The sequence below is a fragment of the Salmo salar genome, chromosome ssa15 (genome assembly GCF_905237065.1).
Source record: "Salmo salar chromosome ssa15, Ssal_v3.1, whole genome shotgun sequence".
NCBI lineage: Eukaryota > Metazoa > Chordata > Actinopteri > Salmoniformes > Salmonidae > Salmo > Salmo salar.
This window is the reverse complement of record NC_059456.1, coordinates 63,886,267-63,906,440: the sequence shown is the minus strand read 5'-3', so window position 1 is coordinate 63,906,440 and position 20,174 is coordinate 63,886,267. Positions and strand designations below refer to the sequence as shown.

At 42.2% G+C, this 20,174-nt stretch overlaps 3 protein-coding genes across 3 annotated transcripts; 1 reads left to right on the top strand and 2 right to left on the bottom strand.

The window, feature by feature from the left end:
* Nucleotides 1-223: 223 nt before the first annotated feature.
* Nucleotides 224-5,186, top strand: fbxw12 (F-box and WD repeat domain containing 12). Its single transcript, XM_014145436.2, has 10 exons — nucleotides 224-425; nucleotides 671-708; nucleotides 2,379-2,548; nucleotides 2,647-2,771; nucleotides 2,975-3,181; nucleotides 3,272-3,436; nucleotides 3,552-3,777; nucleotides 3,946-4,127; nucleotides 4,392-4,522; nucleotides 4,641-5,186. The coding sequence occupies exons 1-10, from the start codon at nucleotides 330-332 to the stop codon at nucleotides 4,738-4,740; spliced, it is 1,440 nt and encodes a 479-aa protein (XP_014000911.1). The 5' UTR covers nucleotides 224-329; the 3' UTR covers nucleotides 4,741-5,186.
* Nucleotides 5,187-5,241: 55 nt separating this feature from the next.
* LOC106571896 (protein tyrosine phosphatase domain-containing protein 1-like) lies at nucleotides 5,242-12,318 on the bottom strand. Its single transcript, XM_014145435.2, has 10 exons — nucleotides 11,846-12,318; nucleotides 11,239-11,335; nucleotides 10,205-10,370; nucleotides 10,031-10,111; nucleotides 9,794-9,915; nucleotides 9,557-9,694; nucleotides 8,420-9,453; nucleotides 7,921-8,115; nucleotides 5,602-5,712; nucleotides 5,242-5,501 (listed from the first exon to the last, which is right to left on the bottom strand). Exons 2-10 carry the CDS (start codon nucleotides 11,246-11,248, stop codon nucleotides 5,367-5,369), a joined length of 1,992 nt encoding a protein of 663 aa, XP_014000910.1. The 5' UTR covers nucleotides 11,249-11,335; nucleotides 11,846-12,318; the 3' UTR covers nucleotides 5,242-5,366.
* Nucleotides 12,319-15,883: 3,565 nt separating this feature from the next.
* adtrp1 (androgen dependent TFPI regulating protein 1) lies at nucleotides 15,884-19,260 on the bottom strand. The gene is made up of 6 exons (XM_014145433.2): nucleotides 19,018-19,260; nucleotides 18,612-18,761; nucleotides 18,365-18,466; nucleotides 17,599-17,714; nucleotides 17,280-17,452; nucleotides 15,884-16,652 (listed from the first exon to the last, which is right to left on the bottom strand). Exons 1-6 carry the CDS (start codon nucleotides 19,180-19,182, stop codon nucleotides 16,627-16,629), a joined length of 732 nt encoding a protein of 243 aa, XP_014000908.1. The 5' UTR covers nucleotides 19,183-19,260; the 3' UTR covers nucleotides 15,884-16,626.
* Between the last annotated feature and the right edge of the window lie 914 nt (nucleotides 19,261-20,174).

Genomic DNA, 20,174 nt, shown 5'->3' with positions numbered 1-20,174 from the left:
GCATCAAACAATGGCAACAAATGGTCACCTTTATATATAGTATATTGGCACAACATTTCTACACGATTTGCTTAACTGTGAAAGCTCCTTCATCAAGTGTCCAGTGTGTCTCCTCTGCATTTCTGTTTTGGAGAAGTTTGTACCCTTTATAATAGCGCCATCTGCAGACAAATAAGTATTTGTAGTATTGAAAAAATAAAAAGAACGGAAATAATTTTTGTCCTTTCAGCCTCCCCGTAGCCTATGTAGAAATGGTGGACAAAATATTGATATTGCGCTGATAGTCTTACTTCACAGCCAGCAATACAGCACAGCTGTAAAACGTCGAAATGGATTATCATCCTTACCTAACTAATGATTGCCTAATTCACATTTTCTCTTTTTTTCAAGAAGATGATTTAATTCGAGCATCAAGTGTCTGTAAGGTAAGAGAGTCACAAAAACTTGCGGAAGTAGAGGTATAAAATCTGGTTATGTAAAACAGTTCTGAATATATTCTCTATTTTCTGTTATAATGTTCGACATATTGTTGTTTTGTCAAGTGGTTGCTTTACTTTGAAACATCATGCTATTATTAGTTTGTAATATATGTTGATAGATTTATTTTAATAACAGGCTGTCACACCAGTCCAATCTTAACAACCCCCATACCTTGTGGCTTTTTATCTAGGAATGGCAAGAAGCAGCAGAAACACCTTGGTTGTGGCGGTGAGTTTGAGGGTTTTACCCACTGATCAGTTTTACATACCCATGTCAGAATGAATAATATACTGGGTGGGTATGAGGTTGGTTAAGATATGGTTGAGGGTGGGAGTGTGGGTGGGTTGATTTGCATACTTTATTCACCAGACATTTGCATAGCTTATTCATCAATGTTTCTTGGCATGTTTTTGACAATGTGGTCAGCTGCATCATATTTGAAGTACAGTGCCTTCAGGAAAGTATTCAAAGTAAAAATACTCCTTTACTTTTTCCACATTTTGTTAGGTTACAGCCTTATTCTAAAATGAATTCAATTGTTTTTCCCCCTCATCATTACACACACAATATCCCATAATGACAAAGCAAAAACAGGTTATTAGAAATGTTTTCAAATGTTTTTTTATTATTATAACGGGAATATCACATTTACGAAAGTCTCTCCAGAGATGTTCGATTGGGTTCAATTCCAGGCTCTGGCTGCGCCACTCAAGGACATTCAGAGACGTGTATCGAAGCCACTCCTGCATTGTATTGGCTGTGTGCTTAGGGTTGTTGTCCTGTTGGAAGGTGAACCTTTGCCCCAGTCTGAGGTCCGGAACGCTCTGGAACAGGTTTTCAATCAAGGATCTCTCTGTACATTTCTCCGTTCATCTTTGCCTCAATCCTGACTGGTCTCTCAGTCCCTGCTGCTAAAAAACATCCCCACAGCATGATACTGCCACCACCATACTTCACTGTAGGGATGGTGCCAGGTTTCCTCTAGACGTGACGCTTGGCATTCAGGCCAAAAAGTTTAATCTTGGTTTCATCAGACCAGAGAATCTTGTTTCTCATTGTCTGAGAGTCTTTAGGTGACTTCTGGCAAACTCCAAGCGTGCTGTCATGTGCCTTTTAGTGAGGAATGGCTTTTGTCTGGCACTCTACCATAAAGGCCTGAATGGTGGAGTGCTGCAGAGATGGTTGTCTTTCTGGAAGGTTCTCCCATCTCCACAGAGGAACTCTAGAGCTCTGTCAGATTGACCATTGGGTTCTTGGTCACCTCCCTGACCAAAGCACTTCTCCCCCGATTGCTCAGTTTGGCCGGGCGGCCAGCTCTAGGAAGAGTTTTGGTGGTTCCAAACTTCTTTCATTTAAGAATGATGGAGGCCATTGTGTTCTTGGGAACCTTCAATGCTGCAGAAATGTTGTGTACCCTTCCCCAGGGTAGGGTACACAACACAATCCCCACACAAAACACAATACTATCTCGGGGCTCTACGGACAATTCCTTCGACCTCATGGCTTGGTTTTTGCTCTGACATGCACTGTTAACTGTGTGACCTTATATAGACAGGTGTAAGCCTTTCCAAATCATGTCTAATCAATTGAATTTACCACAGGTTGTAGAAACATCTCAAGGATGATCAATAAAAACAGGATGCACCTGAGCTCAATTTCAAATCTCATAGCTAAGGGTCTGAATACTGTAAATAATGTATTTCATATATATATATTTTTTAATACATTTCTAATACGTTTTTACTTTGTCATTATGGGGTATTGTTTGTAGATTTTATTTTATCCATTTTAGACTAAGGCTGTAACGAAACAAAAAGTCAAGGGGTCTGAATACTTTCCAAAGGCACTGTATATTCTATATAACACGTATATTAATGCCTAGTAATCTGTCCCCGCAGAGAAATGTGTCTGCAGCGTTGGGGTTTCTGTAACATTGCGGTGCTGGGCTCTGAACATGGGCAGCAGGCTTGGAAGAGCTACTTCCTGCGTCGCTCTCACCTGGAGCTGAAGATGACCAAGGGCAGGTCCGGTGGGGACTACACCTGTAAAAGTTTGAGGGGACACACAGGTGAGCATACAGCCTCTCTCTTTCTTTAGAAAGGATGGAACTGTCTATGGAAACAGTATTTAGATAGCTGTATGGTCTACAACATCTATATCTTCCAGGCAGGGTGGTTGGGTGTGTATACCTGTCAGGGAACTCTCCCCAGCTCCCTGACTTCTGGAGCTCCACCCCTACTGTCTGCAGTTCATCCTCAGATGGTACAGTCCGTGCCTGGGATGTCCAGCAGGTGAAAACAATATTGCCCTTTTATACTTATTATGAGGCTTTATTTACCAGGCTTCAGAGTGCGTTACATTGTATGTAGGCTTCTCATCCAACCCACCACCAAGGTGTAGCACCCACTTCAGTAGCCATATTATATGGTCTACACAAAGTAGGATTTGCAGTTAGCACTTAGGAAATGGTGTTTCCTTTTCCCCTTTTAACCAGGGGGTACAGCTGTGGTGCAGTCCTGTTCAGAGTCCTCTGACTGGGATGGTAGCTGACGGTGGGCATGGTGGGGTCATCACGTCAGATTCCACAGGGCTGCTCAAAGCCTGGGATGGTCAGAGTGGACAGGAGATGTCCTTCTACTCCTCAGCATCCCCACAGTGCACCTTACTGCCCTACAGTATGGAAGGCAGCTCTTTTCTCTCAGTGAGTACCCAAACAGCCAACCATGTCTGGTTGGTTGCCAGATTAATATCTGACTGACACATAATACATCATATTTTTACTTTTCACCAGGTGGGGACCAGTCAAGGCTCTGTCCATACTCTGACTAGCCCCTCACTGTCAAAGCTGTCCACTCTGGTGGTGTGTGACACATTCAAAGTAAACCTACTCCTGGCATCGCCAGACAAAAAATGGATCCTAGCTGGAACTACAGAGAATATGGATATGAGTCCAAAGGTAATTGTAACAATTGACATGTTTGTCTATAATAATTATTATGGATCCCAGAAGTCCTGAAAAGTAGTAATGTTTCGTCTTTGTTCAAATGTGTATTGTGTTGTTTGACTGGCAGGTGTTGTCCAGTCAGAGTGTGACGTGTCCCTCTGAGAAGGAGGATCTTCTGTGCCAGTGTCTGCCTGTCTCAGGCTGCAGTGCTGCTGCCTTCCTGCCCTCCCAGCCGGCCAGACTGGCCACGGTCCACTGCAAGAACAACTCACACTTAAACACGCATCACAACAAGGTCCTCTCTGTGTTCGACATCATCATAAAAAAGACCAGATTGAAGACAGAGATCCAGGGTAAAGTGTCAAATTGAGACGTTTAATATCTTAATCTATTTAGATTATCATTACCTGTTACGTTAGCAAGCTTGTCCCCATGTGCCATGTTGTCAGTTGTACTCATTTTTGTGGTTATGCTAGAAATGGAGATTTGGCCTAACTTTCACAGATGTTCTACTATTTCAGTTGAGCAGGTGGAGAAATTCGAGTTGGTATTTGAGGGCAGGACTTCGGACATCCTTCTGGAGGGCAAGGGAAGCAGCACTCTGGTTGTAGCTGCTCACAGAGAGCTGAAGGTCTACACTGTGAAAGGAGAACTCATCTGTAGCTTCAAGGACCATACTGAACCTATCTGCTCTATTTGTGTGGTATGCTTTTCACTATTATTGTGCGTATGGACTACCGATAATAGTAATTACGCATTGGAATTTATATATTGGAGTTCAAAGCTCTATACATATATATTTTCCCATTGATTTATTTTTTAAATAGTTTGGCTCTTATTTAGCAGAATATCCCTTGGGATTCAGGCCTTGTGGTAAGAGTGTGTGGGAATTGACATTTAAGGTTATATGGTGCTCGGGGAAAGGCTGTCCATGAAATTTATCCTAAAAGTGAGGCTTTTCTCTCAGGATAGTTTCCGTGTAGTCACTGCTTCTCGGGACCTGTCTTTAAGAGTGCTGACGTGGAAAACTGACAGAGACAAAGGGCTCACCCTGGAAAGTCGATACCACTTACTGGGAGGCTCTCACTCCATGTCCAGGTACAGAAAGACATTTCCGTCCGTCAAGGAAACAAATGGTACATTCTGGCTCTGTATTTAAAGTTGGATTGTTATAATGTAGTAATGAACCGATGTACATTTCATGTTGTGTTGACAGAGGGTTCAGTTATGTGGTTTGTGACTACTCAACCATTGTGGCTTCAGTGGAAGCAGTGGATGGGAAGGATGTCCTGAAGGCCTACTCTTTCAACTCCTGAGCAACACTGTCCTCTAGGAGGACTTCGAAGGTACTACAGTAGTTAGCATCAGTCACTAACAATTAATTGTGCATGTTTCTAAGTAGTTTATTCACTGATGTTGTGCCTTGCCTTTACAAACCCTCTGTTTATGGAATATACATTGTAATCAAGAGTTATCGCGGATGTGTTTATATGTTATGCAAAGCATGCAAGTATGAAGGGGAAAAACATTGCAGTTTGCTGTGCCATGATACTTTATTTTTGTGAAATAACACATTTCTGTACAGGAATGAATGGTTATAATCACTTAGCTGGCTTTGTGGAGATTAGGTATTTAAATCCCTGTGTTGGATGTTACATGTTCAATATAGCCTAAATCTTTTGGGCATATACTGTAACAAATACTGCCCCTTGATCTTCTTAACCAAACTGACAAACTCTCAAATAAACTGCTTTTTCTTGGGTCTGCATTGTAACTGTACAATAGAGGTAAACAATGGAAAGTGATCTTTCATATACAATACACTTACTATATTCTGTCATTAATTACTGTACAGTATGTTAAAAACGATCCAAACTGCGCAGGAAGGCACACCATATGTTTTAATATAGCAAGGGATGGTCTGGAACGGAATACAGCAGGTTTATGGGATCAGTACAGTAGGGATGGGCGCCATATCTGGTAACTCATCCTCCTCTATGGCTATAAACCTCATGTCGTGTAGGACCAGCCTAAGGATCTCTGTCATGGCCTGATACACCGCTGAGCCTTTTCCCATCTGTGGAGAGTCAGAATGATTGAGATACCCATTGAATATATATATTTTTTTAACTGTGCCGCGGTTAAAAAGGAGAACCCTACATCATCTAGTGTTCTACCTTTGTGAAAGCCTTGATGGTGCGCTCCAGGAAAGCAGCCTCCACCTCCTCTGGAATTGTGAGAACATGAGCCATACAGTCCAGAATGCACACTAACATCTCCCTGGGAGCCTGGAGGAGATGTGGTTGAATAGAATAGAATACAACTTTATTGTCCATTGGTTAGAACTAAAATGTGTCTTCTGCCTTTCACAACACCCCCAGATACACACATCCTTGGATGAAGAGCAACTGTGGGCGTTAAGTGCCTTGAGATCGTAGATAGGATCAAAGACCAGCACCCTTTTAGCTGTCAGTTCCATTCCCATTTTGTGTTGCCTGGCCCAAGGCTTGTACCAGCAACCTTTCAGCTGCTGGTCGGCCTCTCTAACATCTAGGCTACTGCCACCCCAAATAAGTTGGTTAACTGAACAGAAGTAGTCAGTAGAAATTAATTTCATACAGTATGGAGCTATTCCAAGTTTTCTGTAGTAAATCTGTCATGTAGAGTATGATTGGGTCCAGAGTGAGAAGCCCTTTTGTGGCTCAGTTGGTAGAGCATGGCACTTGCAACGCCAGGGTTGTGGGTTCGATTCCCATGGGGGACCAGTACGAACAAATATGAAAATGTATGAACTCTACTGTAAGTCACTCTAGATAAGTGCCTGCTAATTGACAAATGTACAGTACCAGTCAAAGTTTGGACACCTCTACTCATTCTAGGGTTTTTCTTTATTTTTACTATTTTCTACAATGTACTGTAGAATAATAGTGAAGACATTAAACTATGAAATAACCCTTATGGAATCATGTAGTAACCAAAAAAGTGTTAAACAAATGAAAATAGTTCATATTTTAGATTCTTCAAAGTAGCCTCCCTTTGCCTTGATGACAGCTTTGCACACTCTTGGCATTCTATCAACCAGCTTCATGAGGAATGCTTTTCCAACAGTCTTGAAGGAGTTCCCACATAAGCTGAGCACTTGTTGGCTGCTTTTCCTTCACTCTGCGGTCCAACTCTTCCCATACCATCTCAATTGGGTTGAGGTCAGGTGACTGTGGAGTCCAGGTCTTCTGATGCAGCACTCCATCACTCTCCTCCTTGGTCAAATATCCCTTACACAGCCTGGAGGTGTTTTGGGTCATTGTCCTGTTGTAAAACAAATAACTAAGCGCAAACCAGATGGGATGGCGTATTGCTGCAGAATGCTGTGGTAGCCATGCTGGTTAAGTGTGCCTTGAATTCTAAATAAATCATTGACAGTGTCACCAGCAAAGCATCCCCACACTATCTCACCTCCTCCTCCATGCTTCACGGTGGGAACCACACATGCAGAGATCATCCGTTCACCTACTCTGCATCTCACAAAGACACGGCGGTTGGAACCAAAAATCTCAAATTTGGACTCATCAGAACAAAGGACAGATTCCCACCGGTCAAATGTCCATTGCTCGTGTTTCTTGGCCTAAGCAAGTCTCTTCTTCTAATTGGTGTCCTCTCTTCTTATTGGTGTCCTCTCTTCTTCTTATTGGTGTCCTTTAGTAGTGGTTTCTTTGCAGCAATTCGACCATGAAGGCCAGATTCACACAGTCTCCTCTGAACAGTTGATGTTGAGATGTATCTGTTACTTCAACTCTGTAGCATGTATTTGGGCTGCAATCTGAGGTGCAGTTAACTCTAATGAACGTATCCTCTGCAGCAAAGATAACTCTGGGTCTTCCTTTCCTGTGGCGGTTCTCATGAGAGCCAGTTTCATCATAGAGCTTGATGGTTTTTGCTACTGCACTTAAAGAAACTTTCAAAGTTCTTGAAATGTTCCGTATTGACTGACCTTCATGTCTTAAAGTAATGATGGACTGTCATTTCTCTTTCCTTATTTGAGCTGTTCTTGCCATAATATGGACTTGGTCTTTTATCAAATGGGGCTATCTTCTGTATACCACTCCTACCTTCTCACAACACAACTGATTGGCTCAAATGCATTAAGAAGGAAAGAAATTCCACAAATTAACTTTTAACAAGGCACACCTGTTAATTGAAATGCATTCCAGGTGACTACCTCATGAAGCTGGTTGAGAGAATGCCAAAAGTGTGCAAAGCTGGCATCAAGGCAAAGGGTGGCTTTTTTGAAGAATCTCAAATATAAAATATTTTGATTTGTTTAACACATTTGTTGGTTACTACATGATTCCATATGTGTTATTTAATATTTTTTATGTATTTACTATTATTCTACAATGTAGAAAAGAGAACAAATAAAGAAAAACCCGTCAATGAGTATGTGTCCAAACTTTTGACTGGTACTGTAAATGTAATGGCCTACAGTAAGTGCTGCTGACCTGGTCCAGTGGTTTGAAGACAGCCTCTGGGTTCGCAGGGTCCATGTTGTTATGGTCCAGATTCTGTACATCCTTGATGGAGATGACTGGCTCCTTCAGCTGCTCCAGCCAGGTCCACATCAGCCCAGACAGCACAAACGGGTCCTTCTCCAATGTACACAGCCTCTCCCATGCCCCTCCCATGTTCAACTCTGACTGCAAAAGCACACAGAATACACAATCAGTGTCACTAAAACCCACATCAGGTGTAGTGGAGCTAATAATCTAACGCCACTCCAGTATTAAAAACGGAAAGTCAAACCTCTATGAATTTCCTTCATGTACAAACGTAGTTGTCAGATATTGTTCAGGTAAACAGGATTCGTCAATTGTGCTATGCTACTCTATTACTACCACCACATGTCTGACTAGACTATTTCAATAAATAATATTGTATGTACAGTATTCCAAAAGGTAGATACAGTATTTTAATAACTGGTGTTGAATATGAAGTTCGTACCTGCCAGGCTTGTAGTCTCTCCCTGTGCTCCTCCTCTCCATCCACCTCCAGATCCACAGCCAGGGCTTGGGCCACCAGCAGCTGCCTGGCCTCCTTGGACAGCTCTGTCTGGATGGTGATGAAGGGCACCTCTGACTCCTCTATCTGAGACACATCACCATTGTTCGCTAACTTGCCCCTCTGCTCCTCCTTCCACCTAAACAACATGCTGCTATACCCTTTCTTCTCGGGGTTGCACTCGGACTCGCTGCGCTGGCAGGCTTTCTGTGTCTTCTTTAGGAGCGGTGATCCCTCTGCGAGGCTCTTCTGCTCCCAGAGGGATCCATCTTGGGAGCCGTAGGTGGTGGTTATTTGCCTGGGCCCCATGGGACTGCCTATGGCCGGGGTCCTAGGCAGGGAGTTCAGGGAGGCAGAACAGGCCACAGACATGTTGCAAGCGGACAGCGAGTTGGAGAGGGGTAGGGTCGGCAGGTTCAGCTCAGAGCCCAGCCTCCGCAGGTCCGACTCGCTGTAGCTCAGGCTCTTGCGGTGGTAGAACAGGGGCGGTTCGTTGGCGTGCCGGGGTTTGGTTGGGGGTCCCGGTAAGCGGGGCTGCCCTCCAAGGCCGCCTCCCCCGACGCTTCCCTTGGTGAATCCAAAGTCACGATAGCGCTCAAACTCTATCTCCTCCTCGGCCGTCATGTCAAGGATGTCCAGCATGTCCTCCTCGATGACCTGCCGGTTCTCAGCAATGTCCAGCAGCAGCTTGCAGATCACCTGGATGATCTTGGGCAGGTGCCTGAGCTCCCGCCGCTCATAGCCATGCAGCATGTGTCCCTGGCGGGTCAGGAACTGGGACAGGGTGATGGGGTTAGTCCTGGGCTCAGCGCAGGAGAAAATACTCCTGACAGGGACTAGGAACTGGGCAAACTCCCGCACGCAATACAGCTGACCTCTGGTCTGGATGGAGTTGGGTCGTTTGGAACGCACAAACACGATGGCCTGGTCAGCGGTCATCCTGGTGGCGAAGACCAGGTAACACGCTAACAACACACCTGATGGAAGACAGTGGCAAAACCATTAGCGAGAGGGTCAGTCATGTGACCACAAAGCATAATAATTCGATTAATAATACAACTTTTTTGTCCTATACATTACCTGTTCTTCCCAGACCAGCATGACAGTGGACAGCCATTTTCCCCTCCTGCATCGCAAAGGACATGACCTTCACCATGTCCAGGATGGATGTGAGGGAGGCCACCCCATAGTCATTCCAACCAAAGTTGTAGAAATATACTGGAATATAAGGACAGTCATTATTTAACCATTCACACAGTAAATTTGCCTTGGCTTCCTTCAGTTTTTCTCATTGTAGAGGAATGGTCATAGACTTACTGTTGTTCTCCATGAAGACCTCAGGTTGGTAGGAGAATCCACTCTCTGATTCCAGTGCATTGGGACCACAGCTGGCGTGTTCCCCAGGTCTCTGCAGGTTTATCACTGTCTTCAGGCCACATCTACACACATGAACACAAACAATTAATAACACATCAATTCATTTATTTTATCTATACTAGGAGCATTGAATTGACTTATGGTGACAGCAAACCCTGAAATAAAATATAGTGTTACCTTTTAAATTGGTCAATAATGTTGTACTTTTCTATTAATACAGTAGATGGTCTGGCCGTGGCAAGTAGGTTTTCCGTGACCCTGAAAGGAAAGACATGTTTCTGCATTAAACCTACGGGTATAATCCACTTACATTCAACATACACATTTTTATAGAGCCTTTCTGATTCCTACCAGGAGGAGTAGAGGCCTTTGATGGCTTGCTTGTCCTTGCTCCAGCGGTCAGGGTTCTCATACTTGCAGTTCTGACCTCCACACCCTATGGAGCATTGTGTGGCTCCAGGGATGACGTGACGTATCACCTCCCCCACCAACGTGTACTTCGACTGGGGTTTTCTGACTGGGAGTACGCATGGAGGGTTGGGGGGTTTGAAAGGAGACAGGAGGGGTGTTGTAAAACAATGTCCTCTGTCATTTCAACCAGCTGACCTCAGCAGTTTACATTCAGAATTATATTTTATGTTGCAGTCTGGAAAGAACTGATACTTCAATGGACTACCATACATGTAAGTTTGACTAGTGGAGCCCAATCAATGTAATAAAGCGTACACTAGTGTGTCTTCTTACTGAAACACACTGTAGTGACAATATCTGTGATTAGCACATTGTAAAGAAGTGGTGTCAAGCTTAACAATGAGGTGTTCCCAATGTAAAGAAGTAGTGTCAAACGTAACTATGAGTTGATCCCAATATAAAGAAGTAGTGTTAAGCTTAACTGAGGTGTTCACATAGTTAAGCTTGACACTACTTCTTTACAATGGGATGTTCCTAATGTAAAGAAGTAGTGTCAAGCTTAACTATGAGATGTTCCTAATGTAAAGAAGTAGTGTCAAGCTTAACTATGAGATGTTCCTAATGTAAAGAAGTAGTGTCAAGTTTAACTATGAGTTGTTCCCAATATAAAGTAGTGTTAAGTTTAACTGAGGTGTTCACATTGTAAAGAAGTAGTGTCGAGCTTAACTATGAGGTGTTCCCAATGTAAAGAAGTAGTGTCAAGCTTGACTAAGAAATGTTCAGCAGGGAGTGTGCCATCTACAGCAAGCTAATCTGTCATCTGGCACACACCACCAGGCTTAACAGCATTACTATAAAAATAGCAACGCAACACCCTGTTCAAACTCTCTTCAAATAGATTGAATTATATTAGTTAACGGTACTACATGATCCTCTATGTTAGAAATGTGAGTAATGATATAGTATAGGCATACCTGACTCCATTAGGGGGTAGGGGACTCCACTGCTTGTCTGAGGGTGGAGTGTTGTATGACTGAACACTCAAGCAGACCTCCACTGCCATGGCAGTGCCTTGGGACACACACTCACGTTAGTCTAAGATAAAACCTAATTTACATTTCATAATATTGAAATAGTGTGGTAGGTCCTTATATTGATCAGTTTACGAGGCTACATTGTAAAAAAACATACTGGAAGCTGTTACCTGTAAGTTACTGTAAAAACAAGTACAGTATGTTACTGTAAATTCCAAAGAAAGCACTTCTTTACAGTAATGTACTGGTAAACCAAAGTTGATTTGGAATTTACGGTAACATACTGTACTTTTTTTTACAGTCATTTACAGATAACTGGCTGCCAGTAACTTACTGTAAAAACATGCTTTTTAAAAAATGTTTACAGTGTACACACATAATCAGAGAGCAGTGTCAGCTGTCAAAGATGAAAGTCCAAGATGACATAGGTGACATCAACCATTATAATCCGTAATGTAATAATCCATTTAGGAATTGGAACATGGTTCGATAGTGCCTACCTACATCACACAGCAACCTCCCAATAAAGTATCCTCAGCACGTTTACCTGAAGCAAAAAGATTGTGGAGTTAGAGGTCGTCAGCATCTTCAGACATCAACATAAAACTACTCCACTTTCCCACGTTGGACCACTGACACAGCAATGTCCTCAAATGCTTTCTTTCTCAGTTTTGGTAGTCCTGCACCACCTCGGGTCTTCAGTTAATTCAGTCCAGATTATCTTTGTAAATTAGGGTGTGGCAACAACACCATCCACTTCATCCTTTATGTTCACCAGGAACAGGCATTTTGCTTCAGCCATAGGAATACAGTACCCTGGCCTGGCCTCCACTGTGAGGTGTCAGAGAAAGGAGGACCAACAGAGGTGTAGGTTCATCTGTAGCATGGCTCTGAATGGTAACACACCTCACTGGATGCTCCTCCTCACTCCTTATTCATTAGACATGTACTGCACCTAGATCCATTCCTGACTCCTCCTTCCGGATTAACCCACTAATCTCATTGCTGTAGAAGTAGGTTCAAGAGGCAAAGGCCCCCGTGGCCACTTCACCTCACAGTAGAGGAAAAATTACTGATCATCTCTGACCATCTGTTTGAACTCCCTTCAGTTGATAACCACAATGAGATCATATTTGTTTGACATTTCATTACTGGCTCTGGATCAATCAGCCAGAGATATCATGTGATCAGAAATCAATACATCCAATTTCACCTCGGTCCAAATGGATAAATTCCCCCAAACAATACAAAATATTATTTTAGGGGCCAGTCATCCCTTTCCCCGTTGAGAGGACAAAATACTGCCTTACAGTATCCAGAGGACTGACTACGGCAATGTGTGTTAGATACCAAACATGGATGCAATAGTGTTATTCTGAGAACTTTGATGTCATCTATATGGATATGTGAGGTTTAATATGCTGTATGTCTGTGGCCATCTGTATTCTGTTCTGAGTAAACCTCTATTGTACTCAGACTTCCCCCTCAGGCCATCACACTAAGGTATGATCCCCTTCCTAGAGAATGTTAGCTGGTTTGATCTGATTGGCTATCATAGTTGTATTACTTCTGATTTGGTCTGTGGTTGGTCAACAACTGATTTCAAATACAAACAGGTCAAATGGTATAAAAGTAATGGTTGACCATTGTTCTGTCTCTTTTTGCTCTTGTCCACTATATGGAAAAGGTTGTATGTAAAATGCTCCACAATACAATACCAAAAAATATTAACTGTAATCTCATGGAATCATTCAGGGTGCTATGCTGTACTGTATATATATATACAGTGGGGGGGGAAAAGTATTTGATCCCCTGCTGATTTTGTATGTTTGCCCACTGACAAAGAAATGATCAGTCTATAATTTTAATGGTAGGTTTATTTGAACAGTGAGAGACAGAATAACAACAAAAAAATCCAGAAAAACGCATGTCAAAAATGTTATAAATTTATTTGTATTTGACCCCCTCTCAATCAGAAAGATTTCTGGCTCCCAGGTGTCTTTTATACAGGTAACGAGCTGAGATTAGGAGCACACTCTTAAAGGGAGTGCTCCTAATCTCAGTTTGTTACCTGTATAAAAGACACCTGTCCACAGAAGCAATCAATCAGATTCCAATCTCTCCACCATGGCCAAGACCAAAGAGCTCTCCAAGGATGTCAGGGACAAGATTGTAGACCTACACAAGGCTGGAATGGGCTACAAGACCATCGCCAAGCAGCTTGGTGAGAAGGTGACAACAGTTGGTGCGAATATTCGCAAATGGAAGAAACACAAAAGAACTGTCAATCTCCCTCGGCCTGGGGCTCCATGCAAGATCTCACCTCGTGGAGTTGCAATGATCATGAGAAAGGTGAGGAATCAGCCCAGAACTACACGGGAGGATACAAATAAATTTATAACATTTTTGACATGCGTTTTTATTTTTTTGTTATTCTGTCTCTCACTGTTCAAATAAACCTACCATTAAAATGATAGACTGATCATTTCTTTGTCAGTGGGCAAACGTACAAAATCAGCAGGGGATCAAATACTTTTTTCCGTCACTGTATGTACAAATTACAGTACATTTGTTTGTTGATGTGAATAACAACCTAACTGAAGCAGCTATCATTAAGTGTGACATCCAGTCTCAGATACTGCAAAGTAGCCTGAATGACATAGGAAGCACTGTCAAGTTAGCTCCTGATTGGATTACCTGAGGTACGTGAAAGCTGATTATGTATACATCCACTAAGAAGGAAAGAAGTAAAAGATATGACGCTGACTATCTTAGGCCACTCTTTAACGACTCCACAATTAATGGTAATTGGGTCTTCTTAATTGGCAGAGAAGGTGTTACTTCAGGTTTCCTTGACATCCCTATGGTAAAGTAGAACCTTCTGGTATGGTAGAACGTGTTGCCAGCAATGGCTTTCACAACAGATGATTGATGAATGTGTGACAGGATAAGGGGGCTCAATTGATGAGAAGGATCTTATTTAATATCTAAGCTTAATATTTCAGTCTTGTTGGATCCTCTGGGGACACAATGCACCATTGTGCAGGACTGTGCCATTACACATCACCTAATTTAAAGTGTGACCAAATACCACTACTTTTCTGCTTAGTTGTACACTCTTTTGTACAGATATCTAATTGTGTAGGAGTCTTACATAAAGAGGGTGATACATGACCTCTGGGTGAGAGAATGCTGTTGAGAAGATTACCCTGGCCTGATGAGTGAGATCATAGTGTCTATCCCTGGGTAGCTGTCCCCACACTAACTAAATTAACATCTATAAAACAACTTATAGTCCCCACCGCTCGACACTTCATATAGACCTGTTTTGGTAGGTAAACAAAATGGTAATACCAGCTTAGTCACCTCGTGGTTAGAATGTCCACCCTTAGATGGATGGGGATTCGATCCCCGGTTGAGTCATACCAAAGACTATCAAAATGATGCCCCATTAAGGCCCTGCGACACACTAGCGCCCTGTCCAGGTGGTAAACTTGTACATCAAGCTGCCTAGCGTTACATAAACAGGAACCTTTCCTATGGGCCAGTCTGGCTCAGAGAAGACTACTAAAGCCATGTTCACATTGGCAGTTTGAAGTGACTCATCCTATTTATTTGCATATCCGATTATAATCTGTTCTTTTCCTGCAGTCTGAACAGCTAAAAATCACATGGACTCTGGTATTTCAAGACACATTTCAAACCACCTTCGTAGGTGGTTTGAAATCCGATACAAATCAGATTCCTGGTCATGTGACTTGTCTGAAGGGTCAAATCTGATTTATTTGCCCTCAAGTGGTTTTTAGACTGTTATTTGGTATATCTTGTATCTTGCTAGCTACTCGGGTGACAGTTTTACAATAACATATGGTAGCTAAATAGCTTGTTAATTGTTTGCAAACAAATTAGTGAATGTGCTAGAAAAGCTAAACAGCTACCTAGCTCACTAGTTGACTGCTGTGTCTAGCCAAACAGGATTTATTTTGAAAGTTGGATCATCTTATCCTTTGAGGCTTTAAAAGTGTTCTTACACGATGATTTAGAAATTTGTATGAAACTGGAAAATGTCAGGCATTGTTGTCTCCTTCGCTTGCTACATAACTTCTGAGTGATAGAAAGAATGTGCACCACCAATCAGCCTACAACACTGCGCACACATCTGTCGTTACAACTAGCGTAGCCATGTCAGCAAATGACTGCTGTCTGGACACACACAAATCCGATTTGGTCACTTGTAACTTTCTGTTTGGACAGACAGTAGTCCAAAACAGATTTGAAAAACAAAACTGATGACCATTAAGGCCTGCAGTGTGAACAAGGCTTTACTTACACAAAATGGTAGTAGCTCCATTCTACCCTCCGATACCCTAGGAGTGGGGATATTTGCCATAGACAAGGTTTACCCTGGTTGCCTGTAGAGGAGAAAATGTTGACCTGATGGCTCCATCACCTGGCTACAAATGGCAGTGATGGGCAAAGATTCCAGCGCGGTATAATAGAATGAATCCTCACCTTGGTCATAAAGCAGCTCAGATTGCAATGTGTTGAATATTTCACCTAATAAAAAGGGAGTGACATCAATGTGTATATTTCAAATCTTTTAATTTCATCATCATGGTCTTATTTCTCTCCAAGTTACATAAGGAATTAGTGTTCTAAAAGTGAGCATATACGCATGAATTCAAAGGGTAAACTAACAAGTGCACATAAGGAACTGTCCCTTTCACAACCAACAGTATCAAGTTAAACAGTATCATGATAAAGGAAATAGCATCACAAAATATGAGAGATCACTAGAGTTGCATATACTAAAGTATTATTCTACTGTCAGTGCAAGTCTACTTCACGGATGGTGAGAGAACAAATTGGGTTAACAACCATTAAGGATCAACTTAATATGAAGTTTTATATTTAGCTGTTATCTCACTGTGACAAGTAGCACAATATCCCCTTGTGGAGTAAATTAAGTCTAATTATTGAATTTAATCTTAAAATAATTTGGCTTGACCATAGAAGCACATTATGCCCACTGCCTGAGATCTGCCTGAGCGTTACAGAGCAGGCAAAAGTTGCCTCTAACTGCTGATATAGGATCAGAATAATATACTTTTTCCCCCATCTTAATGGTTAAAATTAGGACTGAGGATAAGGTAATCTGATTCTAGATCTGTGGTTCGGGGCAACTTCTACCTCCAACAAGAGATCCACCAGTCTCTTCTGGTTGAGGTAATCAGTGCTGGGGGTGCTGTATCCTGTATGTCTGTCCTCGTGTGATATCATCATATAGGCCTCTCTGGTCCCCTCTGTGGCACTCATGCCAGCACACTCTTACTTCTTCTTTTTCTTCTGAGGTCCTTTTAAAGAGAGCGAAAAAGAGTAGTAGTAGTTAATTAACAATTATTCAAAGGTTGGTTTGGAATTCTCATTGTTAGAGCCTATCCTGCCCATGATATAGAACACATACACATGCCCAGTACATTCATAAAAAGTGCCATTGTTTGTCGTTACTTAGCGACGCACTGCTACTACTTTTACAGATCCACTGTCATCTGCCCTCCCATGCAATTCATAAACTTGATCTCCACTGTAAAAAGCATCTAGACATTATCTCCAACATTTGTAACATTGTTGCAATATTAAAATTCGATCTCCATTGTATCCCATAATAAAGAACGAGTCGGGACAAGTCAGACAGGCAGCTTTTCTCAACCAGTCAAAATCATGAAATCAGCATAATCTTTATAGATACAAAATAATGTCAATCGAAAAACAGGTCAAACGAAACGCAGCTAGCTTGCCCGTCTTTACAGCTTCAGTCTAAAGTGATGGCATAGCAACCTGCAAAGTTCTGGTGGTTTTGCTTTACATGGCAGTCAGTACGAATAACTAACGACTAGAGAACGCCTAAAATTGCACTTGACAACCAGTGTTAGTGAATGTAGCAGTATGAATGTGAATGTACAGTATGAGAGCGGTCCCACCTGCAGATCCTGCAGTGCTCCTCCAGATTTTGTGGTTGAGTTTCTCCCCCAGCAGGTAGAGCGGGGCCAGGGTGATGCAAGCCACCCCCAGGAATATAACCAGGCCCACGGGACTCAGGCGCTCCATGATGGGGTAGACCCAGATACCAGCCGCATGGTGCACCCACAGAACCCTATGATGGGGATGGAGGATTGTTCTAGATTTTCAAAATGTTGTAAAAGTATCATAACATTCAGTCAAGGAAAGGAGAGGGGAGGAGTGAGCGAGACGAAGAAGACTTGAAGAAACAGAAAATGTTAACTTAATGTGATTGCTTACCATCCCAGATATACAGCAGAAAAGAAGGCCAGACCTAGGATGCCTCTCATCTTGCTGCCATATCGATGAGGCTGAATATACATCTGCAGCAGTGCCAGGGGCAGGATGACAGTGTGCTGCAAACAGAGGGAAAAGACATGCCAATTGAAGAATGATAGAAAACAACCCTATCATCATAGCCCCATGTGTAACAAATGTGTAGACTAATAGACCATTGCATGTGTTAATGCATTGTGGCCACATAAACAAGGGTATGACATGTTAGTGTTGGGCCAGAACAAAAACAATGCACCTCCTGGAATAGATTGAGAAACAATGAGATAGACTGGAGAAATGGAGGAAGAGGTCCAGCGATTGTGTAATCGTCACTGCCTGTTGTGAAACATCTACAGCAAGTGTCTGTTACACTGTTTTACAGCTCGCAACTGGTTAAAACCAGTTCTGACAAAGTATTCTACTGTCAACTTGTAAAACTGGCTAAGTATGTACTGTATAGGTGTAGTGGAGAAAGAGGCCACAAAAAGTAAGAGGAGTGTCCATTATGCACAGCCAGATTACTAATGTAGCTCCTATAAATGATCCTATAAAAAAAACCCTCTTCCCTTGAATTTCTAGCAAGAAATTTCTAGCAAATTTCTAGCAAGAGCAATGTGATACAAAGCCTCGCTGAGCAGCACTGCCAATTGGATGAAGCCCCATCTTTAATTTAATACATTGGGATCACTTTAGTACAAAGTCCAGCATGTGCAAATGATTGTGTGCTTACCAGAGCATGGTTCAGCCAGCTAGGAATAATGTCATCTAGAAACTTAGGATAGACCATCTCTCTGTCATAGTGATATATCGACCAGAAGGACAAGAACACAAACTGGGGAGAACAGAAGAGAAAAGGGGTTATATTATGTCCAATACAAAGCATGTTATCAGTAATAAATGTAGCTTATACACACGTCTAATATGCGCACACAGAAAATATAAATACATAACATGTAGAAAGAAAAAAAGGCACTTACTGTCCCAATAGGAAACGCCAAAATAGTGAAAATGGTGTCTCTTAATTTCACTAGGAGGAGCGGTACACCACACTTCAAACTTTTGGATGGCAATATCAGGTGGATGATGTCAATCAAAACAACGAGTCCGAAGAACACAGTCTGCAAAACCTGTGGAATAATGATTCAGAAATGGTTAGGCCACTCTGCACACTATGGCTAGCTATATAAATAAAGCCGTGAATTAATCATTGTCCAACATGTCTTGAAGCCACAGCAAGATCAAAAGGGATGTAACGCAGACGAGGATGTGGAACCGATTTCTAACATACACTGTCGGTTTTTTGCCTACTACTGTACAGGTCCCATTCATTCCAATGACATTTCGTTTGCATCGCCCTCGATATCAACAACCAAGCACATTTACCAGATTGAGGAAAGTCAGATATTTCCAGCGGCCTCCAAATGTTTTGGCTCCTGGATGTATCTCTGTGCTTTTCAATGAGCAATTCGCCGATAACGTAAAGACATACCATGAAAATATTACTAAATGAATAAGGAGATATGATGCCCATGACATAGTCGTAGCCATTTTGACAGCTTCTGAACCTCCGTATGGACGCAGTGTGCGCCTAAGGACCTAATGTGAATCAATGACACATCCTAGAGGCCGAGTACAGTACTGCACAATGTTCATGAAACGATTCACAAAAAAAAAATCGATATTAAACTGATCATGACAGATGGCCGAGTATGTAATTAGCCATGTAAACACCTTACTCTGCTTATCTTAATAATCGTAAGGCATACGCCGTTTAAAACACCTGGTTTTCTGAGCAATCTTTCGAATTATAAGGACATGTAAAGAGAAGGATGCATTACCCTCCAATGCACATTCCACGCTCGAACGTTCCAACCGCTCTTCATACTGGGGAAGCCGTTTCGGGTGCGATGTCAGGCAGCCAACAGGAGATTTCGTTAAAATTGCTAAATTACATTTACAGAATTTAAAATCTACAGCAATACGCTTGTGGAAAACATTTTTAAAACGAGTGTTTCAGCATAGTATAACCACTACAAAGCTGATGCTAGCTAGAATCAGAACCTTCTGGCTAATATCAGACTGGATCGAACGTTGTTTTACAGAGAAATAGGTCTATGTACTTATGTTAGTTGAAGCTAACAGTATTTTACAAAATTGTTTTCTAAGGTGTATATTTGGTTAGGCTATGCAATCTACAGTAGCAAGCTGGGATCTCATTGCTCAAGTTGGTCCAAATGTTTTGAAAACAGCTAGCTAGCCACGTCCAGCTAACATACACTACATGACCAAAAGTATGTGGACTCCTGCTCGTCGAATTTCTCATTCCAAAGTCATGGACTTTGCTGCTATAACAGCCTCCACTCTGGAACATTGATGCGGGGACTTGCTTCAATTCAGCCAGTTAGGCCGGGCACTGATGTTGGGCAATTAGGCTTGACTCTCAGTCCGCATTCCAATTCATACCAAAGGTGTTCGATGGAGTTGAGGTCAGGGCTCTGCAGGCCAGTAAAGTTCTACACCGATCTCGACCAACCATTTAT